Source organism: Mytilus edulis, chromosome 10, assembly GCF_963676685.1.
Source record: "Mytilus edulis chromosome 10, xbMytEdul2.2, whole genome shotgun sequence".
Taxonomy (NCBI): Eukaryota; Metazoa; Mollusca; class Bivalvia; order Mytilida; family Mytilidae; genus Mytilus; species Mytilus edulis.
Genome location: NC_092353.1, coordinates 5,985,001 through 6,007,479, shown reverse-complemented (window position 1 = coordinate 6,007,479; position 22,479 = coordinate 5,985,001). Strand labels below are relative to the sequence as shown.

The 22,479-nt window shown below is 30.4% G+C and overlaps 2 protein-coding genes across 2 annotated transcripts in view; both read left to right on the top strand.

The window, feature by feature from the left end:
* Positions 1 to 10,957, top strand: part of LOC139493237 (CAAX prenyl protease 1 homolog) — a 256,843-nt gene extending 245,886 nt beyond the window's left edge. The window contains exon 11 of the transcript XR_011656953.1: positions 10,284 to 10,957. The gene's annotated coding sequence lies outside the window, so the exon portion shown is untranslated. The remainder of the gene's footprint in view (positions 1 to 10,283) is intronic.
* The window catches only part of LOC139493236 (serine-rich adhesin for platelets-like), a 30,192-nt gene continuing 14,023 nt past the window's right edge, over positions 6,311 to 22,479 (top strand). The window contains exons 1-4 of the mRNA XM_071281462.1: positions 6,311 to 6,555; positions 9,894 to 10,013; positions 17,084 to 17,175; positions 18,989 to 19,041. Of these exons, the coding sequence (XP_071137563.1) occupies positions 6,365 to 6,555; positions 9,894 to 10,013; positions 17,084 to 17,175; positions 18,989 to 19,041 (456 nt within the window). The 5' untranslated portion in view covers positions 6,311 to 6,364. The remainder of the gene's footprint in view (positions 6,556 to 9,893; positions 10,014 to 17,083; positions 17,176 to 18,988; positions 19,042 to 22,479) is intronic.

The following is a 22,479-nucleotide window of genomic DNA, read 5'->3' as shown; positions in this document are numbered from 1 at the left end:
TATAAAAACCCTATTTCGCGTATCAAAAATAAACTAACAGAACTAGCCAAGGAATTTGTTTTTGTCCCGGCTGATAAAGCTGCTAATAATATCATTATTGTTTGACGTAAATTTTATATAGAGGTTCTGCAAAAGGAAATCACGAATTCACCAACATTCCAACTGACTTCATTTTCAGAAAACGACATCTGTAACAAACATAAACTTTTAGCTACTTCTTTACAAGCAGAACCAAACACAATGAAAGTCCCAACTATGTACTGGCTTCCGAAGCTGCACAAAAAACCTTACAAATATAGATTTATTTCATCTTCCAGCCATTGTTCAACTACTAAATTGTCTGTTTTACTTACTAGTACACTTGGTACAATAAAAAACCTGATAATAAATTGTTCAAATAAGGCCTTTGAAAATAGTGGAATTAATTACTTTTGGAGTGTCAAAAACTCGTTGGAAGTACTTGATAAATTGCATGCATATATTGGTGATTTTGAATCTGTTCAAAGTTTTGATTTTTCTACCCTATATACCACTTTGCCTCATATTCTTATTAAGAAAAAATTCACATCCCTAATTAACTGGGCATTTAAAAAGTCGGAATGCGAGTACATATGTTCAAACTCTTTTAGATCATTTTTTAGTAGCAATAAACAAAAGAACTATGTCAATTGGACATGCTTTGATACTATTTATGCACTTGAATTTTTACTTGATAACATTTTTGTTCGCTTTGGAGATTCCGTATATCGTCAAGTTATTGGAATTCCAATGGGGACTAACTGTGCACCACTTATTGCGGACCTGTTTTTGTATTGTTATGAGTTACAATTTATGACTAAAATTAGCAAAGACCCATCAAAACAACATTTGATACAAAAATTTAACAATACTTTTAGATATTTGGATGATATATTGGCTCTAAATAATGACGACTTCAGTATGTATACTAAAGAAATTTATCCTGTAGAACTTACTTTAAATAAAGCTAATGATAACAATGACCACTGCCCTTTCCTCGATCTTGATATCTATATCATAAACGGGAAGCTTAATACAAAAATTTATGATAAAAGAGATGATTTTTCATTTCCTATTGTTAATTATCCATTTTTAGATGGTGACGTTCCCTTGTCACCATCTTATGGTGTTTATATATCTCAACTTGTACGATTCGCTCATGTATGTAACAATGTATTAGATTTTAGCGAGAGAAATTTATGTATTACTGAAAAATTATTACACCAGGGTTTTCGATATCACAAACTGGTCAAAACATTTACTAAATTTTATCACCGGTATAAGGAAATAATTCGTAAATATAACTCAACATGCAGACATCTTATACGTTCAGGTATTGCACATCCAAAATTTTATGGAAATATTCTTTATAAAGCACAAAAATGTCAGTATTCTCCTCAGAAACTAACAAAACCTTTAAATAGACTTATTAAAAGGGGATATAGTTACGATACTGTTGTCAGGTCATTAAAGATTGCATATTTTGGCTTTAACATTGATTCACTGATAGGGTCTTTGCATCGGAACTAAACACATTTATTTCTAAAAAAAACAGTTGTTGGCATGACACGGGTTATGTTCTTCTCATATATTTTATGATAGTATGATACTAAACCCCTAACGGGAGGGATTGTACCTGATATTCATATGATGAAGACATAATCTTTCAATCAGTTTAATTGAGGTCTGGAGCTGGCATGTCAGTTAACTGCTAGTAGTCTGTTGTTATTTATGTATTATTGTCATTTTATTTATTTTCTTTTGTTACATCTTGTGATTATTTGCCTGTCTTTTTTTGAATTCATTTTTAAATATGGTTCAAACATAAAAATATTTTTAAATTTTCTGTAAGTTCTTAATTTATTGCCAGATTGTAAATTAGTACACTTCCCAGAATTGCTTTCTAAACTCGCTAACCAGCTTTCTTTAAATTTAATAGTTAAAGATGTTTTTACTTTTTTTAGAATATGGTTTTGTTTAAAGTTTGACTGGTTAACAAATAGATATTCTAAGTCTAGAAATTTAAATATATGTTTAATGCTTCCTATCCAAGATTCCTGGTTATGTTTGTCCATAGAATGAGATAGATTTATGGCTTCCCTTAGAATAATATTTGAAGGTTCAATATCTTTCATAAGATGGATCCAATATTTTACCATATTCATTATTACATAATACAGTGTAGGGAGTGAACCTAGTTCTCCTCTACATGCCATATTTGATGTTTTTATATTAACTCCAAGTGAAAATTTACAAAGCTTAGTATGAATTTTCTCTAGTACAAGATAATCAGTTTCTTTTGATATAAAGTTATCCAAATGTATTTGTTTCTTATGTGGTATATAACCCCAAATTTCAGATCCATACAACAAGATTGGTCGGATTGTATGGTTATAGATGTGTAATAAAGTACTAGGTTTTGGGCTTTCCACTGAAAAGGTCTTCCTTAATTTGAAATATGCTTTCATTCCTTTGTTATAAAGTTCTTTCTTTGCTATTTGGAAACTCCCAGATGATGAAAAATTTATACCTAAGTATGTGTAGTTCTGTACACATTCTAAAGTCTGGTTTCCTAATGATATTTTAATATTTTTAAGTCTTCCTGATTTGTTAAATACAAGAACCTTGGTCTTTTTTATGTTAACTGTCATTTTATAATCAACTGTAAATTTATTTAATTTGTTAACACAATTTTGAAGTCCTTGCTCTGATGATGATAAAAGAACTACATCATCAGCATACATTAAAATATTTAAAGGATGTGTATTTAATGGGATTGGGTCACATGTTTGGTCAAAATAGGTTGGCAAATCATTTAAATATATATTAAAGAGACAGGGACTGAGATTATCCCCTTGTCTTACTCCTATATTTGATTTAAAAAGGTTTGTCCTGTGTTGGTCTATTTTCACACAAGTTTCTGTGTTTTCATACATACATTTTATAATGTCATAAAATTTTGATCCAACACCTATACATTTAAGTTTGTAAAAAAGGTGGAGATGTGAAACTGAATCAAATGCACGCTTAAAATCTACAAAGCATGCATACAGAGGCTTCGAATTATTTTTCACAAATTTTGGAATGATGGTATTTAACACATACATATGGTCTGTTGTGCGACATCCTTTAGTAAAACCAATTTGCTCACTTCTAATTATATTTCTAGTTTTTAAAAATTTTGTCAACCTGTTATTTAGAATTGAATTAAATAACTTGCCTATGTTATCTGCAATAGTAATGCCCCTGTAGTTTGATGGATCATGTTTAGATCCAGACTTGTGAAGGGGGTGATAAAGCCTTGGCCCCATAATTTTGGATAAATACTACTGGAAAATACTAAATTAAAGAGTTTTTGTATTAGAGGGATACAAACGGTTTGGCTATATTTTATCATTTCATTCGAGATCATACTGAATCCACTCGATTTAGAATTCTTAAGACTTTTTATTGCTTTTTCTATTTCCTCAGGTGTTATTAAGTAGTCAAGTTCATTAAAAACATTTTCATTATGGAATGATTCAAGTTTCTTCTTAATCAAATCATCACTATATTGTTCATTCTTATTTAATTTTTGAAAGTATTCTTGCCATTCAGATGGGTCGATAGTATTCTCAGATTTGTTTTGACTATTATTTGAGATATTTTTAATTTTATCTAGTAGTTGCCAATAGGCTTTGGGATTTTGATCATATAAATTATCGAGTTTATTCATGATGTCTTGTTTGAATTTTCTTATTTTTGCTCTTCTTTGTTTTCGATATGATTTCAGGCATTTAAAAAAGGACCCTCGTATATAAGGATCTGTGTTGTGATTTTGCATTAATTTGTATTTTCGATATAAGTTTTGTTTTAAATTTATTATATCTTGATCTTGCCATTCTCTATTCTTTTTAATTTTCTTCTTCTTGCTTTTTTGGGGTTTTCTAATAATTTTCTTTAGTGATAAATCTGCGGCTTTTAGAAAAATCTTATTTAAATCTTCTGCGGCATTATTAATTGAATCTTGGTCATAAATTTTATCTTTATACTGTCTAATAAAATTTTTGATTTCATTTGAATTTATGGCATCTTGAAATGCTGAGACTGAGTTATCATCCCATGTATATTTATCTGGCATTAAAGCTAGATTTAAGTTTCTTTCATAAATTTTTGTGTTGCATTTTAACATGCATGAGATCTGACAATGATCTGAGAAATCAGGTAAAAAATTATGAGTGTGAAAATATGTGAAATTTGGTAAGAGTTCCTCAGATGCTAAAAAATAATCAACAACACTACTTCCTAAAGGTTGGAAGCAAGTGTGTGCACCCATTAAATCACCCATTGTTCTGCCATTAAGGATACGCAATGATGAAGATATACATAGAGATAGGAGTTGTCTGCCCCTAGTGTTAATAGAACTATCTTTACTTTTTCTTTGAATTAGACTAGAATCACATTTGTAATTGTCAAATAATGGAATATGTTTGTCTGAATCCATTTGGATATGATCAATTTCACAAGCAGTTCTTGCATTTAAATCTCTTGCTATCATGATTTTTCCTGATTGGGAATATTTTACTAAATCATTTTCAATCATTTCAAGAATATTATAATCCAATTTTCTATAGTAGGAAGAATTTTCAGGTGGATTGTATAAAAAACAAATGTATAAATCTTCCTGAAACCCGAAGAATGTTCTGTCTAACTTTAACCATATAAAATCATTTGTGGCATGTTCTAAAAATTTAACACCCGGTCTTATTGTATTAAGTATATATACTGACAAGCCACCATGTCTTTTCCCACTAGGTTTGGTTCTAGGTCTTATAAGATGAACCGGTCTTTGAAAATTTGGAAGTTCTAAACAATTATCCAGATCACAGTGGGTTTCTTGCAAGCAAAAAATGTCTTGCTGTAAAAGATTGTCAACAAAAATATCATCTTCAAATTTGTTAAATCCCTTACTAATATAACCATTGATATTCCATGTTGAAATTTTCAAGTTTTTTTTTGTATAAATCATGTGTGCTTACAATGATCAATAAAATAAGCATACACTAAAACCAGTAAATATAAGTCATAAAAATATGAGTTGCATGTAACTGTGTACTACAGAGATTTGTGATGTATAAAATAAAGTACATATATATATTTCTTTATATTCATAAAATTGTACATTTTCTTAGGAAATGTATACATATATCAGTTGTTGCGTGTGTGTACATACATGTATTTCTATAATTTATAGATTCGCACAATATTTATGTCTGAAGATATTGTATACAGACTCTCTATGTAGAGGAGAAGAGTTAATAATAAAAATCAAAAATTGTTACTTATGATATACATTTATAATATAATTCTTTTCTTTTTTTTCTTTAAAATCTAGTTCTCATTCATGTATCTTTTAACATGTTTTACAAAATAAAAAAGTCAGTGTCATGATGGTCTTTTTAACTAACTTTATCTGTCCTGATTTTAATATTATTAACTTTTGTAACATATCATTTGCACTAGTGTTATGAGTCTAGCACTAGCTACGATATATATAAAAAAATAAAGTATGATTTTTTTTAGATCAATCATTAATCAAATTGGAATAATGAAATAATAATTTGCTTTTAGCAATCAATTTCCTTTAATTTTGTTGAAATAAGCGATTAAACATAATTTTTGACTGATTCACTTGCAAGTGAAAACGTCATCATCATTCTAACCGGTATTCATGTGAACTTCAAGTTAACCCCTATCTAGAGATTGACAACGCATGCATTGTACGTGTACTGGTTATTTAAAGAAAAAGAATGTCAACAATGAAAGTGAAACTACGGTAAATCATTTGATTACTAATTCGATGCACATAAAATCATTCTTATATGGTTAAAAACAATGAGAAACATCTATTTTTAATCTATAAAATAAAATCAAACAGACCTATAAAAATGCAATTGCACGTGTTGGTTTAATCTATTCGTATCTTTATTTTTGTTTACATCGCTTATATGGTCATCTGAGGTCAAATCGATAGTTAATTAGATGGCGTCTGGAATAAAATACACACGAAACGAACCTATATATTATCTACCCCATGCTCTGTAAACTGTTTATTTTAGACTTTTGATAGTTTGGATAAATGTTTTACATTGTTATAAACCAAATATGAGAATTTGAGTCAAATCGGTTACAATGAATTTGACAGCTAGTGCCCCTTTAATCTCACATTAAAAAGTTCACAGTTCAAATATTACGTAACCTCATACGTAATAAGTCCGAATTCCGTTCCTATTTTAATGCCCTTTCTTCCGGTGGAAAACACCTTTTCTTTTCATAGAAGGATCTGTTCAATCATAATACAACGATAATGTGTTATTTATCACCTTTGGCTTGTTTTGTTATTGCCTTTTTGGTTAATATATCAACAGCCCAAAAGACATTAGAATCCATTCACAATGAGTTGCATATCACAAATTTTATTTCTTGTAAGCCTATCAGTATAAGATTACTGATTGACACCTATAGGCCATCGAAAGTCAATTTGCAAGCTAAACTACGGTTAGTTTAAAATAGAAATAAAAAAACACTCTGGATAGTGGGGTAGGGGTTTTGACAATGAAGACAATTTTATTTTTTCCTTTTGAATGTTAAGGTTCATCGTATCAAACATGATAAATGCACAGGAAATCCTATCAATAAGGGAGTAAAAATATACCAAAGTCGACTATCACAGTAGAGCTCTCGATATCTGTATCCAATGAATTTCTGCCAATATAGGCACACCTCCGTTATATGGAGTAAAACAATAAAAGTAGTTCCACCACCGCAATAGTATAGAATATTAATCCATCAATATATTTACACTATGAGCATTATGTACACAGTTCACAGTTCAAATTAGGATACTTATTTATCCTTTTATGTGTAAAAGATAAAAATTGTCTGTATACTAGCTATTAAAATAGGAATATAAAAATACTATTTATAATATTTAGCCTAGACGATCTGCATAAAACCCTATTTGACCTTTCTAACTGACTTTAAAGTTCATCTTCCTCCTACTACTTATCAAGTCCATTTTTGAAAGTATTTCATATCTCTTATTGTGTAAATTATATATTAATTGTCTACACAGAGGTTCAATTCTACAGCTTATATCATTTTCTGACTCAACACTGCCAGCATAGTGGAATGGATTAATAATTAGTTGCAAAATGTCTAGCTGAATATTAGAATGTTGCGCAAGAAGCTCACTTCATTTACATATAATGTTTTTCAATATTGGTGTACAAATTTGATCTAGTGCTCTACAACACAGCATAAAGTGTGATAGCGATTGCACCAATGGAGTGGTGCAATCGTGGTCTAGTGTGACTTGGGCATTAACTAGCTATTAACCTATATTTTTTTTTTTAATTAACAAACGAAGACAGTAAGTCATTTTGTCAATCTATGGGTATCCCTATAAAGTGTTATGAATGTATGTACTTTAAAAAAAATCATGACAAAAAATATAGGTTTTATCAATGAAATGTATATTAATGAGGCTCGAGGGTACCCAAATTTCAAACATTTTTTCTTTCATTAGAGTGGGGAGCTCATATTCGCCGTGTACACAATTTCGCCGTTTTATGATTTTGAGGTGTAAAAACTTCAAAGGATGGTTGAAATGGAAGAAATATGCCGGTAAATTATATTTTTATAACAAATATGATTATTTTTGAAAATGAGACTAAATTTCGGCACTTACCGCAAAGGACTGAAAAACGGCCAATTTCCTGAATGAAAAAAACGATTTAAAAGAAGTAATTCTTAGTAATTCTTTGACTGGTTGCCCTAAACTTCAGTTTTTTTTACACCTTTCAAATGTCTGCTATTCATCTATAATGAAATTTATTTGATAAATATTGTTTAAAGCTGCAGTTATTTGGTTCTAATTAGATGTGTAAAAACGGTGAATATGTGTCCCCCTTTGAGAAAACATAAGGATATTTCAAACACCCTTTAATTCAACTTTTCAGATGATTTTTATCAAAACAAACACGTTTTAAAGCTAAGAATATTTTGCATATGAAGTTATCTTCATATAGAAATATCAGTATACTTCAAAAACATAAAGACCTGAACATAAACCGAAGAAAACATGGAAACTTCAAAATATGGCGAAAATGAGCACCCCACTCTACAAATTTTATTCATGACTTTATTTGTTGTAATACTTTATCATATGGTACAAAAATTAACAAAAAAAATCAATTTGTTTTGGACCCAGATGACTTTTACAATGTATATATCATTGAGAAAGCTCCAAATTATTTCCCTTTGGTGCAAAAATGCAGTTTTTGGGGTATTTGTTTCAAATAAGCTTTACTTAAACTAGACGTTGCAAAATTAAAGGGATTTCTTTAGTTAATTTTTTTTTTTTTAAATTTATTTACTACCTCTATTTCTCAGACTATTAGCCCCCTTAAAGGCATACGATACAGTTAAAGGGGAGGTTATAACGTTGCTAACGTAAAATGTTATTTTCGAAAACGTCAAACTGTAACATATCGGGAAAAGATGCATTTTTCGACTGATTTTTATCATTCAAACTGATTTAATTTGAAAACAAGTGCATGGACCTCTATTTTTTAAAACAACATTTTGTTTCATTTTGCAGGGAGATTATGTGGACCAAAGGAGTAGGTCCGGTAAGGACTGATTTTGGCCACAAATTTCAGGTTCATCTGACGAAAGATTTTGACCACTTTTTAAACACTTAAGTGTCTATTTTATTTGAATCAATTAGTTTATGTGAAAGATTTTAACTGATTTAGTCATTAAAAACGATCCGATTCAAGCACTAATATGAATAATCTACGAAATATGCAGAAAATGTCACTTTTCCAATGGTTTTTGTCAAAAATAAAAGTGGCCGCATCCGTGTTCATCCTCAAACTTTATGTTATGTATTATCATAAAATACAACTTACATTTCAATATTAAGGATGAACACGAAAAGCGGCCACTTTCGTTTAATACGAAATTGTATAAAATTTAACTAAAAAGCTGGAATTGTGAAGATTTCAGTAATTTAGCATGACTTAATGGTGCTAGTACCCGATATATGTGCATTGTATTGTCAAAAACAGTCCATATTTATGTAGCAGAAGCATTCTACTGTCCAATAAATAACTTAAAGTTTACATTTTAATAATTTTGTAAAACTGTTATATTTTGGGGCCAAAAAGAGGTCTTACTGGACCTACTCCTTTGATAAAACTGTAAATATATATATATAGTGCATTTTTTTTAGTTTTGATAAATATACAGTAAAAATGACATTTATTTCTCAATTCATTCATTACCATTTGATAAATTTATATGACTTATTTCTGAATAAAAAATGCATAAATTTTTATGATACTTATAAAATACAGAAATTACAATTTATTAAACAAAAACCAAAGTGTGTTTATCTTTTAAAACAAAAAAGTTATGGCTATCTTTCGAAAGGAAAAATACGGCCACAAATCTGAATTTTGAGCAAATATACAAAATTTGGACCTTATTTAGCTCAAAAAGTGGCGCGTGAAGGTATATTTTTCATTACATATGATTTAATCAAGCAAAAAATAGCCTATATATGGAAATTTTCATCAAACTGTATATCATGATCAAAACTGTATCGTATGCCCTTAAGCACAAATATTCATACCTACCTTAACCTATACTGTTTTACTAGTCAAATTAATTACGTCTCGAAAGGATATTTTATTTTTTATCTGTGATCCTTCCTGAAATGTCTCAGAAAAATATATAAAAATGGCCTTTTAAGACATCATATTTATTTGGACTACTGTTTTACATGAAAAGCAAGCCATGTTTATTTTATAAAGTTTATTATTTTCCAGGCTGTTTATCATTTTACTTAAAATGTCATTGTCCTTTTGGATTGTGTTCTCAACAATGGTAGATCAAGATGTCAGTACAAAACCTGGACCAATAATGGCAATAGCAAAGAATCACCACAGGTATAAACTTAATATCATTTATTTCCTTATTAAAAAGGTGAGATAATTGTGCAAGTGATTTTTGTTTTTTTGTGAATTATTTTTTTGTTTGATATATATATCTGCTTTGATTTCTAATTGAACACACTGTGATTTTAGTACACATTTGTATCAGCTTCTCCTAAACTGCTCAGAAAATAGTCTTAGTAGTATTACTATACATCATTTGTACATGTTAGATAAGTCGTATCAGCACATGTCATGACAAAAAGGTTACTGTTTAACAATCAGTTAGGGGTACTACTTGTACAAGTAATTTTTATTTACATATAGAAGTTAAAAAAAATTATACATATATAAGTTAATTATAGTGTTTGAATAAGTAAATTTTTTTACAATCCCACCAAGATTCTCAAGTTTGGAGATGTATCAAGTCTTCAATGATTTTTCCCACGTTAGCTCATAATTTTTTTTATTAAAGTTCAATGTTTCATCTCATTAATTCAACAAAGAAACTGATTATGTAAAGATCTTAAGTATTTGTGCAATTTTTTAGCCATCAAAAATTGCTCCTTTGGGGCTTGTAAATGACCAGTGTTCTGAAGATGATAGACAAATTGGATTTTCATTGTCCATGAAATTACACTTCAATGATTAGTAAAGACATCGACAATGGGCAGACACATTAAAATTCTATTAGAGCAAAGAAATCCTAAGAATTTAAGAAATAAAGATAAGATAACTTTTTTACTTATATAAGTAAAAAACTCTGAATGTCTAAGGGACATAACTAAGTCATTTTTTTTTTACCTATACAAAAAAATAGAATTCACTTGTATAAGTATCCTACAAATTTAGTTATATGAGTACATATTTTTTTACTTCTTCAAGTAAATGAAAATTACTTGTACAAGTAGTACCCCTGATTGACAAATTGTTTAAGTTTAAAAAATATAAACACTATATTTAACTTTCATGTGTTTATATAGCTCCTTTCTCAATTAACTTCCATCAGGACGGCTCAAGTCTAAACGTTTGAAAGCCAAGTGTTGGGGGTTGTGGTAATTAAATGTATGTAGAAATGTATAATAAGTAGCTATTTGACCACATGTGAAATCAGACTCAAATTAAACCTATAAAGATTAATAGCCAAATTGAAATAAGGCCAACTTTGCATGAGGGAGAAATCTATGTTTATTAATCATTTTTAATATGTTAACAGAATTTTAGAAAAATATGTTGTAAATGATGTCAGTACAGAAACACTGACTAACTTCCAGGTGTAAAAATCATACTTTATCCTGGCGGCTTTGCAGTGTTTACAAAATGGATGTCCAGGCGTCAACCAGGCTTAAACCAGGCGTAAACCAAGTGTAACTGAGGCGTAAACCAGGTGTAAAATTAGGCGTAATATTTAAATGAGTACGCCCAGTTCACAAAAAAATAGGCGTAATATGCAAATGAGTACGCCTGGTCAATAAATTAAACAGGCTTAATATCCTTACATAATACTACACTTATTTTTAGTTCAGTGTATTAACCAGGACTAAGCTGTGTACTTTTGTGTATTTGATACAAACTTCTGTACTGTTGCTTTTATTTCTTACTGTTTGACAAAAAACTTGAAATATTAACCATTGAAGAAGCTAATATAGAAATAAATATATTTTAGGCAGACACTGGCTCAAATAAGTTTAAGTTTAAATAAGAATTATGACAATTATTTTTTCTTGAAATTAAAGAAGCATTTTAACTAAGTTGTTTTTGAAAATTATTGTCTTTTGAACTAAAATATAAATGATAATACTGCAATTTAACTTAAAGTAAAAGATTTTAATGTTATTATCCAAGGATAAAGGTTTTGGGATTTCAAAATTTCTGATAGAACATAATACTTAATTATACTCACATTATTATTATTTACCATGTATTACTACTTTCCTTTTATTTCACAATTTTCATTAATTTATTTGATTCAGTATTTCTAATTTCAGATTCTTCCGAAAAGCACAAAACAAGCTAATTATCCCTGAATATATGAAGCTGCCATGTGCCCTACTCTTGCAAACTAAAACCAAAGAGCCAAATTTTGAAAAAATAATCCCATAATCCTTTAAACAAAGCATTATGGGTATTTTTCTATTTACGCCATACGAACAGTTTTACGCCTGTAAAAAAAATTACGCCTTGCTTTTTTCAATTTACGCCCGTAAGAAAACTTATGCCTTGCTTATTTCAATTTACGCAAGGTTTCCTGCTTTTTTCTACGCCCGTAAGGACTACAAATTTATGTTTCCTGCTCCCTTAAGCCTGGATCTAGACACGTAACTACCACTTACGCCTGGTTTAAGCCTTATTTCCAGGCGTAATACGCCTTATAATTTCGTACGGGTATCCCTGCAGGAATACATTCCACCAGCTATTGATTTGCCCAAGTGCAAGTAAATGAAAATATCACACCATAAATGTTAGATAAGTTGAAACCTTGGCTATGTCATGTATGTACAATACCAAATATATATCCTAAAAAAAGTTATGTGTCAGACATACAATTGTATGGTGCCTCATAGATCACAATCACACCGATCCTTTAACTGTTTGTAGCTAAACCTATCTACACGTATCATGTGTATATGTAGAGTTTTGGTAAATAGAAAATCATTCGTTATAAATAGATTGAAAATTAAATAAAAAAGGATGTGTTTTTAGATTTTATTTGAAATGAGTGTTGATTATAGATTTTTTTTTAAACATGTGAATCAGTAACAACAGAGCAACACAAGAGAATTTTCTAATTTAATTTATAGTATTCTTTTTTTTAAATATATATTTTTTGAAGAAAAATTGTGTTTGAATGAATCTCAATCATTTATTACAAGTATAATGTCAATTTAACATTTACCACAAGGACATTATTAATATTTATTTAATTTTATAAAAGCTGTTGAAGATGCCAGTTAAGAATCCAAATTAGTTCAACAGGTGAATTTTTGCTATTTTAGTATAAATGGAAGCTAGCTATGCAGTGACTTTGGCTTTATGATTTATAGCATTATGTTGGTCACTGGAATAACAAAACCATACTGGAAAATGCTTGTATTGGTTATTTGAAGCAGCTTTTAATGAGCATTTCTACCTGCACTTCTAAATAAGATTTGTAATAGCTCCAGATCTTACTGAATCTGATCATAAATTGCTCAGGCAGAAAAAAAATAGCATTTTTACACCGGTCACTTTTAAAGTATACACATAGCTTTGAAAAATATTTTCCTTTAATTGAAGGTCAAAGTTGTTGCTTTATTTTGTTAAACAAGAAGTACAAATCATAAAATTGTTTTCTTTGCATGACTTCTTTCATATGCTAAGTGTCACTAGGCTTAATTATTTTTTTTTGTTTACAGCAGTTATATACATTTGCTTTAAAAAGCTTTAATTTTGTTGACATGCAAGTATGCTCAGAGTAAGTGTTCATGTGATGTTGTTTATAGTTATATAGTGGTGCATGATCCTTACTCTGTTTTAGAAACCAGCCTTTTATCTTGTTTATAGTAATTGTTTACCAATCTCTGTCCAGATGCTACTAACACTTCACTGTTTATCTCAATAGTTTATTGGAAGATTATGGTGTGGGATTCTGTGACAATCAGTATTCTTAATACTGTAAACCATCTAATTTTGCCAGTAGAAAATTAGGCAAATACAAATCGTCACGAAAACTTAAAACTTGGATCTTCTTTTATCGTACTTCATCAAGTGAATTAGAAAAATTGCGAAATTAAATTGCTGTGATGGGCTAAGAAAGAACTACATGGGAAATAAAGTATCCCTGAAAATATGTTGGTGTACAGTTTATCTATATAACTACCTTAAGGTAGATGGGGTGTCTAAATTATAATCCATAGAATCTTTTAATAATTTGCCAAAATGTAGTTCATATCCTGCTTGTTTAAAAACATTAATAAAAAGAATGGGTCACCGGACTTATTTTCACACTACAGGTTGTGCAAAATTGTCAAGATTTTGTATAGATTATGCATGGAAAACCCAATTTTCCGCCATAAAACTCCAACTGCACCATAGAATTTTGAGATAAAATATGAGAAGATAGCTCCAATATTATGCTTTCAGATAAGAAAAAGAAAAAATGGGGTCACCGGACTCGTTTTCTTGCTACATGTAAAAATGGGTAAATTCCTAACACATTCTATTGTAAAAGTAACACTATCTGAATTATCTGCCCTTGCATTTGAGTTGCCTCCCTTTATTTTACAAAGTTGGAAAAAAATGAATCAAAAAAAAAAAATCTTTTTTTTGTAAAATACAATCATAAATATGATCAAACATGGCATTTTCTATATTATCATGAAAATTCTTACACATGAATTACCTACTACTCTAAAAACTTGCACGTTTCATTAAAGATCTAGACCTTGTTTTCTAGTATTTCAAAATCCAAGATGGAGGAAGACACCCTATCTACCTTAATAACAAATGGATGGAACTTTTGTCCTTCAAATTCTAATATATTTTGATTGAATAAGTATCTTTTAAACGTTTATTATAATTAAAATGGCAGAAGGATACTTTTTTTTATAGAAAACTGTTCAGTTTCACAGAAATTTTAAGATAACTACTTTGGTGAAATATATTAATTTAATTCCTTCCATCTTATGGAACTGATGGACAAAGACCCTAAAATCTTTCAAACCAATATTTTCATGCATCAGAAACCACACGCTTATCATTGAATATCATGAATATAGCATGAAGTCATACCTTAGGATATATTTTGAATTTAGTTCTTTTACATTTAACATTTTTAATTTCCTGTTTGTGAAAAATTATAAATGATGAACTTTAAGAAGAGATGAATATTTATTTTACGATTAGAGGTTGTTAATGCACTTAAATATACCCAATTTTTCTTATCTTCCATTTTTCTCAAAAACACATTAAGTTAACGTTTGTGTTTATCCTTTATATATATATAAATAGTGTATTGTAATGGTTTTCATATTCACACTCCTATCAACCCCAGACACCAATAGAATCCTAAGTGTCCAGTAACCGCTTTCAATTTACTTGTATTTACTACTAAGCTTAAGTATATGATAAATATTTTCTTACACCCTTTAGTGTTGTCATACATATCTGTAATGTTCTGTGTTTGGTAATTATTGTCGAGCCTGCAACTTTTGTTGCAGAAAGCTCGACATAGGGATAGTGATCCGGCGGCGGCGGCGGCTACGGCGGCGGCGTTAGCTAACTTCTTAAAAGCTTTATATTTTAGAAGGTGGAAGACCTGGATGCTTCATACTTTGTATATAGATGCCTCATGTTACGAAGTTTCCGTCAGTCACATGTCCAATGTCCTTGACCTCATTTTCATGGTTCAGTGACCACTTGAAAAAAAAGTTCAAATTTTTTGTAATGTTGAATTCTCTCTTATTATAAGTAATAGGATAACTATATTTGATATGTGCGTACCTTGCAAGGTTCTCATGTCTGTCAGACAGTTTTCACTTGACCTCGACCTCATTTCATGGATCAGTGAACAAGGTTAAGTTTTGGTGGTCAAGTCCCTATCTCAGATACTATAAGCAATAGGGCTAGTATATTCAGTGTATGGAAGGACTGTAAGGTGTACATGTCCAACTGGCAGGTGTCATCTGACCTTGACCTCATTTTCATGGTTCAGTGGTTATAGTTAAATTTTTGTGTTTTGGTCTGTTTTTCTCATACTATATGCAATAGGTCTACTATATTTGTTGTATGGAACGATTGTAAGGTGTACATGTCTAGCGGGCAGATGTCATGTGACCTTGACCTCATTTTCGTGGTTCAGTGGTCAAAGTTAAATTTTTGTGTTTTGGTCTGTTTTTCTCATACTGTATGCAATAGGTCTACTATATTTGTTGTATGGAACGATTGTAAGGTGTACATGTCTAGCGGGCAGATGTCATGTGACCTTGACCTCATTTTCATGGTTCAGTGGTCAAAGTTAAATTTTTGTGTTTTGGTCTGTTTTTCTCATACTATATGCAATAGGTCTACTATATTTGTTGTATGGAACTATTGTAAGGTGTACATGTCTAGCGGGCAGATGTCATGTGACCTTGACCTCATTTTCATGGTTCAGTGGTCAAAGTTAAGTTTTTGAGTTTTGGTCTTTTTATCTAATACTATATGCCATAGGTCAACTATATTTGGTGTATGGAAATATTTTATGATCTTTATGTCAGTCGCACAGGTTTTATTTGATCGTGACCTCATTTTCACGGTTCATTGCACAGTGTTAAGTTTTTGTGTTTTGGTCTATTTTTCTTAAACTTTAAGTAATAAGTCAACTATATATGTTGTATAGAAGCATTGTTAGCTGTACATGTCTGCCTGGCATGGTTCATCTGACCCTGACCTCATTTTCAAGGTTCATTGGTCTATGTTTAGTTATCTTGGTTAATGTTAAGTTTATGTGACAGTTGTTATAAAGCTTAGCTTTATACTAAGGACTATCAACATAATATCAATGATTAGTATAGAAGGCGAGACATTTCAGCGTGTGCACTCTTGTCTTAGATAATTTTATAATGTTGCTTTTAATATTGTTAAATGTTATACAACTATTTTTTTGTAGAAATTGTATTTTATATTGAGAAAGTACATAGCACCCCACATGCAGTTTTTAATGCATAGGATATCTATTTGTCTCCACAATATGGTATTGTTTCATGGTCATTTTATTATTTAAACAGATTAGATAACAAATTTGAGATTCTTATAACTTGTATAAATACACAGAAAAGTAGAATGTAGTTCATTTCTGTTTTATTTGAGTATGAGTATAAAACTTAAGAATTTATTTTGAGCAAGCCCCTTCATACATAAATATTCCATGTATTCATTATATTCTTGGAGTTTTTGAATGCAACTCCCCAAATATAGAATTGGTATTGGTTCTTGAGACACCTTTTTATTCTAAAGGTCTATTATTGTTATCATTATATATATTGTATAGCAGAAATAAATTACTAAAATAAGTTTCAATAGTTGGTTTGTGATAAAGTCATGACATTTCTTTTCTTTATTTTTAGGTTATACAGCAAAGATGAGCATGAGAAAAATAACCCTATTTCTAAAATTGCTACTACTTCAACATGTTCAAGCAAACCTGAACAGCATTGTAGTAAGTTAGCTAACTAGTTGTAGCTGTAAAATAAATAGTTATTACAAGATCATAAATCAGTCATCACGGTCATTTAAACACTTATTTTTTAGTTCATCTGACAAAATAACAAATCAAACAAAAATCATGTTTAGCTTTTCTCTTTCATGTCATGATCGTGTACTGTATTCATATACCTGTATGTATACCTCTGTTCAGCATTTGTTTTGTTATGACACTTGTTTGAACTTTTATCTCATCTGGTCCTAAGTTCAAAGTTACTTTTCTAATCAATTATCATCATTCGTAGTCAATCTACTTCTCTGAAACTATCTCCTCAGAAACTACTGAGCAAAATTTAAACAAACTTAGCCACAATCATCATTAAGGTATTTAGTTTACCAAATGTGTCCCATGACCACACCTGCCAACCAAGATGACTGATGGCTTAAAATACAGCATAGGGATAACATGGAAGTTTTGTCTGTTATATTAAAACCGTTATTATATTTTTGACTAGGTAAAAAATGTTCAGAATTTTGAGCTTAGCAGTTGTCCATAAACATCAAACCTGTCACACAATTACTCATAGGAGTTATTGCACTTAAAGGACAATTTTTAACTCTTTTTTTCATTTTATCAATTATGCCCCACCTACGATAGTAGAGGGGCATTATGTTTTCTGGTCTGTGCGTCCGTCCCTTTGTTTTTCCGTCCTTTTGTTTGTCTGTCCTTCTGTTCATCCATCTGTCCTGCTTCAGGTTAAAGTTTTTGGTCAAGTTAGTTTATGATGAACATGATGAAGTTGAAGTCCAATCAACTTGAAACTTAGTACACATGTTTCTTATGCTATGATCTTTCTAATTTTAAAACCAAATTAGTTTTTATGCCCCACCTACGATAGTAGAGGGGCATTATGTTTTCTGGTCTGTGCGTCCGTTAGTTCGTCCGTTCGTTCGTCCGTCTGTCCGTCTGTCCCGCCTCAGGTTAAAGTTTTTGGTCAAGGTAGTTTTTGATGAAGTTGAAGTCCAATCGACTTCAAACTTGGTACACATGTTCCCTGTGATATGATCTTTCTAATTTTAATGCCAAATTAGAGATTTTACTCCAATTTCACGGCCCAATGAACATAGAAAATGATAGTGCGAGTGGGGCATTCATGTACTGAGGACACATTCTTGTTTTATCCAATTTCACGGTCCATTGAACTTGGAAAATGATAGTGGGAGTGGGGCATCCATGTACTTTGGACACATTCTAGTTGCCTATTATCTTGAAAAATATGATAGAGAGAAACTTTTAGATGCAGATTTATCAGCATTACTAGTTCAGCAAAAAAGTCAAGCATAGTTGAAATCATAAATTGATTCCTGAGGAGTGTTATTGCTCTTAGATGACTATTATTTCCATTTTTTTGCATATATTGCCTTATATCTTAGAAATTTTACCCATCCAGTGCCCACTCCCACTGTGGACAGGTGGACAAAGCAAAATCCACCTGAGCTGTAGTGTAATTAGAGGAAATTGTTGGCTTCTCCTTATTGCCCTTTAAAACTTTTTACCATGATTTTGTTTGCTTTATATAGAAATATTAGAATAGATGAATAAACTCTGTCAATCAGAAAACTGTTCAGCAAGGCAAGATCTGCTAACAAGTAAAATTTTGCTAATATAGTAAGTAGACTGTCACTCTTTATATGAGTGATTGCCCTTAAATAAGGATTTTCCAGCTGATCTTTGTTCACTGGATTATTGTGCACCTGAGTCCAGGTCTTTTTTATTACAGTTTTACCTATATGTATATTTTGACAATGTTTTATTCTTATTTTTGTAGTTCTAAGTGATGTTGTTCAAAAACAAGACGAAAAAGAAGAGGAAGATAAAAAAGTAAGTTTTTCGGTAAGACTAAATTATCCGCACGGTAACACCAGAAACAGAAATTAACAAAATCTGTTTAAAAAAAAATATGATTTACAAGGCAATATCTACAAAAACGTCAATATAGATAAATTAGTTAACTCCTTAAAAACTGAAATGCTACCAAAGGTCAGTGGTTCTCTTGGCGTACTCAGGCTTCCTTGACTGATTAAAAACCCACTGTCTAAAAATAGACAAAATTGTTGAAAGCGGAGTTAACTTAAATGTTAATCAATCCGTCAATAGAATGAAATGACAAATTTTGCTGTTGTTGTTTTAGTGGGGATATTTTATTTTGCTATAATTTTGAAACAATTAAAATTATGAAAAAACTTTCCTCATGTTCCTGTAAAAATCAGCAATTTCTGTAAAGAAGTCTATTTAGCAGATATTTTTAAGAAAAATCTTAAAGGAAAACTTGCCCTGAAATAAAAATGTTAACCCATTTTTGTGTTTGTGATTTTTTTTTTGAAGATCTAAAATGAACAGATGAATAGACAGAAACCAAAAGAATGAAATTCAAAACAATACATCAATTCACAAATGATCCAGGCACATGGGTCAACTATATGTTGGACCATTTTTCAAAGGAGTAGGTCCAGTAAGACCCCTTTTTGGCCCCAAAATATAGCAGTTTTACAAAATTTTTGAAATGTAAACTTTAAGATATTCATTGGACAGTAGAATACAGTTACATAAATTTGGGCTGATTTTGACAATACAATGCACATATATTGGGTACTAGCACCATTAAGTCATGCTAAATTATTAAAATCTTCACAATTCTAGCATTTTAGTTAAATTTTAGACGATTTTCGTGTAAAACAAAAGTGGCCGCATTCGTGTTCATCCTTAATATTGAAATGTAAGTTGTATTTTTTTATAATAAATAACATATATAAAGGTTGAGGATGAACAGGGATGTGGCCACTTTCATTTTTGACAAAAACCATCTGAAAAATGATTTTTTTCGGCATATTTGGTAGATTTTTCATATTCCAGCTTGAATAGGTGCGTTTTTCATGACTAAATCAGTTAAAATCTTTCACATAAACTAATTGATTCAAATAAAATAGACACTTATTAATAAGTGTTTAAAAAGTAGTCAAAATCTTTCGTCAGATGAACATGAAATTTGAGGCCAAAATCGGTCCTTACTGGACCTACTCCTTGATTTTCTTGAATTAGTTGCTCTTTGCATTTTTCTTAGTAACTTATAATCTAATTGGTTTATTACAATTCAATTGCTAGGTCTAGACAAATTTAGAAAAACAAAAGGTTTCTGGACATCATTTCTGTCATGACTATCTGTTTTCAACTATAAATGCTTTATACTTACTAATTCCTTCTTCAGGTAATTTTCTCCAGTGTGCAGCTTACAAATAGCAGGCTTTGTTTTTGAAAGGGTAACAAATAAAATCATATTCCCTATTAATGAATCCATCACAGCTGAACATGCACAAATATGAACACATGCATGTACATACTGTAAACATGTCAGTAGCACAGTATTTCTTCTTGAGCAATGTTGAGCACACAATGTTTGTGGTTTTTTGGTGGAAGAAGACGTCAAGTCTTCTGAAGACCTATGGGACCGACTTTAAACTCATTGAGCCTCCGTATGCCGCATTCGTTTCTGTGTATTACAATTTCATAACAACTTAAGATTCCTGACACCGATTTTTACACATGATTAAGCATCTGAATCATTAATTTTTAATTTGTAAATTAGGATTGAAAAACAATCACTATCGTAAATATGATCTTTTTATTTATGTAAATTAATAGATTTGACATCTCATCCACATGAAATCCATGAACGTTATTTGTTTACTTGTAACCGGATGTTTTTACTGTAGATATTTGTAGTACGCATGCGTGGATTTGGTATCGGGACAACTCGCCCTGTTTACAAGTTCGCCCTTGAAGTTACGAATTTGAAATCTTGCAGAGAAGAAGATTTTGTTTTTAATAAATAAAAAGGATCTATTTCTTATTAAATTGGTTTCTTTATTCATTATTTTCCTTGTCATGTGAATTAGATGCCTTTCTACTTCAAATGGTTTGAATCTATTTATAAAATTATTCAAGACTCAGTTGACAAGAGCAGTACGTTACTGTTGGGAGAATTTGACTAAACTCTAAATGCTCATAGAATAAGAAATATAATTGAAACTGAATGTACCTCCTTCTGAATAATTTATTGTAATATAAATATAAATCCCTTTTGACAAGAGAAATCTGACTTTTGTCAGAAATATTTTTTTCACATGTGCAAAGGTAATCACGTGCTGCGGCCATATTGGTTTGTTTACAAATATGTGAAGAAGCCTGTAGAACCATGACCTAAACATAAATAGTCTCTGAAAGCATAAACTTTATGCAATACTATTTTATCAATCATGATTGTTTTCATAAATTTAAATTTGATTATTTAAAGAAATAAAATTATAACAATTACGATTTTAGATAAGAGATTCTACTCAGACATGCTGTGATCTATTTATAGCCAAATTAGTTTACCTGTGTGAAAATGTAAATAATTTGTTTACTAAACAAGTAAAGACAAACTATGGATGGAAGATAATAATTTACATAAATATTTCAGGACATTTGATTGATTTTAATAAATATAGGATTAAAAAACTGCAAGTGGAAACAAATTTAATCATTAGCTACATAATCAGCTGATAATTTTTCTCGCAAACATCGTGGTGATGTAACTGATAAAAATCACTCCATCAATCCTCCAGCCCTTTTACATATTAAGCAATAGATCTACTTATTATTGTAGAATATTCATTGAATATACATTCATCGTCTAATTGAATATATCGGGTAATCGGATATTTTTAGCTGAAATTTTGGGTATCCGATTGTCCGGAGTCTACTGAGTGAGTGAGTGTACTACCATAAACATGATAAAGATAGTAAATAGTATTTTTTTTCACTAATTTATTGACATGATACTGGTTGTAACATATTTTATTTTTGTATTCAGGTTGGGACCCCCCCCCCCCCCCCCCACATTAAGAGTGGTGTCCCTTAAATAAGGGACTGTTCCTAAAACAAGGGGTCATTTTACTGTTGAAAAAAAAGAAAAAAAATTTTTAAGATTTTTATTAAACTCAAAAGTGGGAAAATTCTTATATTTGGAACAACTTTTCTAAATGAGGGGTCAATTTAATAAAGAAGATATAAGTTTAGAAACAACAGAAAATTCTTTTGACATATTTTGACCATTTAGTACTTAATAGATGCATAGTTCTTGGGGGAAAGTTTCATCAAATAATGTGAATAAAAATGTGCTCATTTTTTACAGTGGGTTGTAATGTTCTTCCAATAAGGTTACCCCTCATTTGGAGTGTTGTTCCCAACCTGTTAAATATCCATCTTTGTGTGCATAAT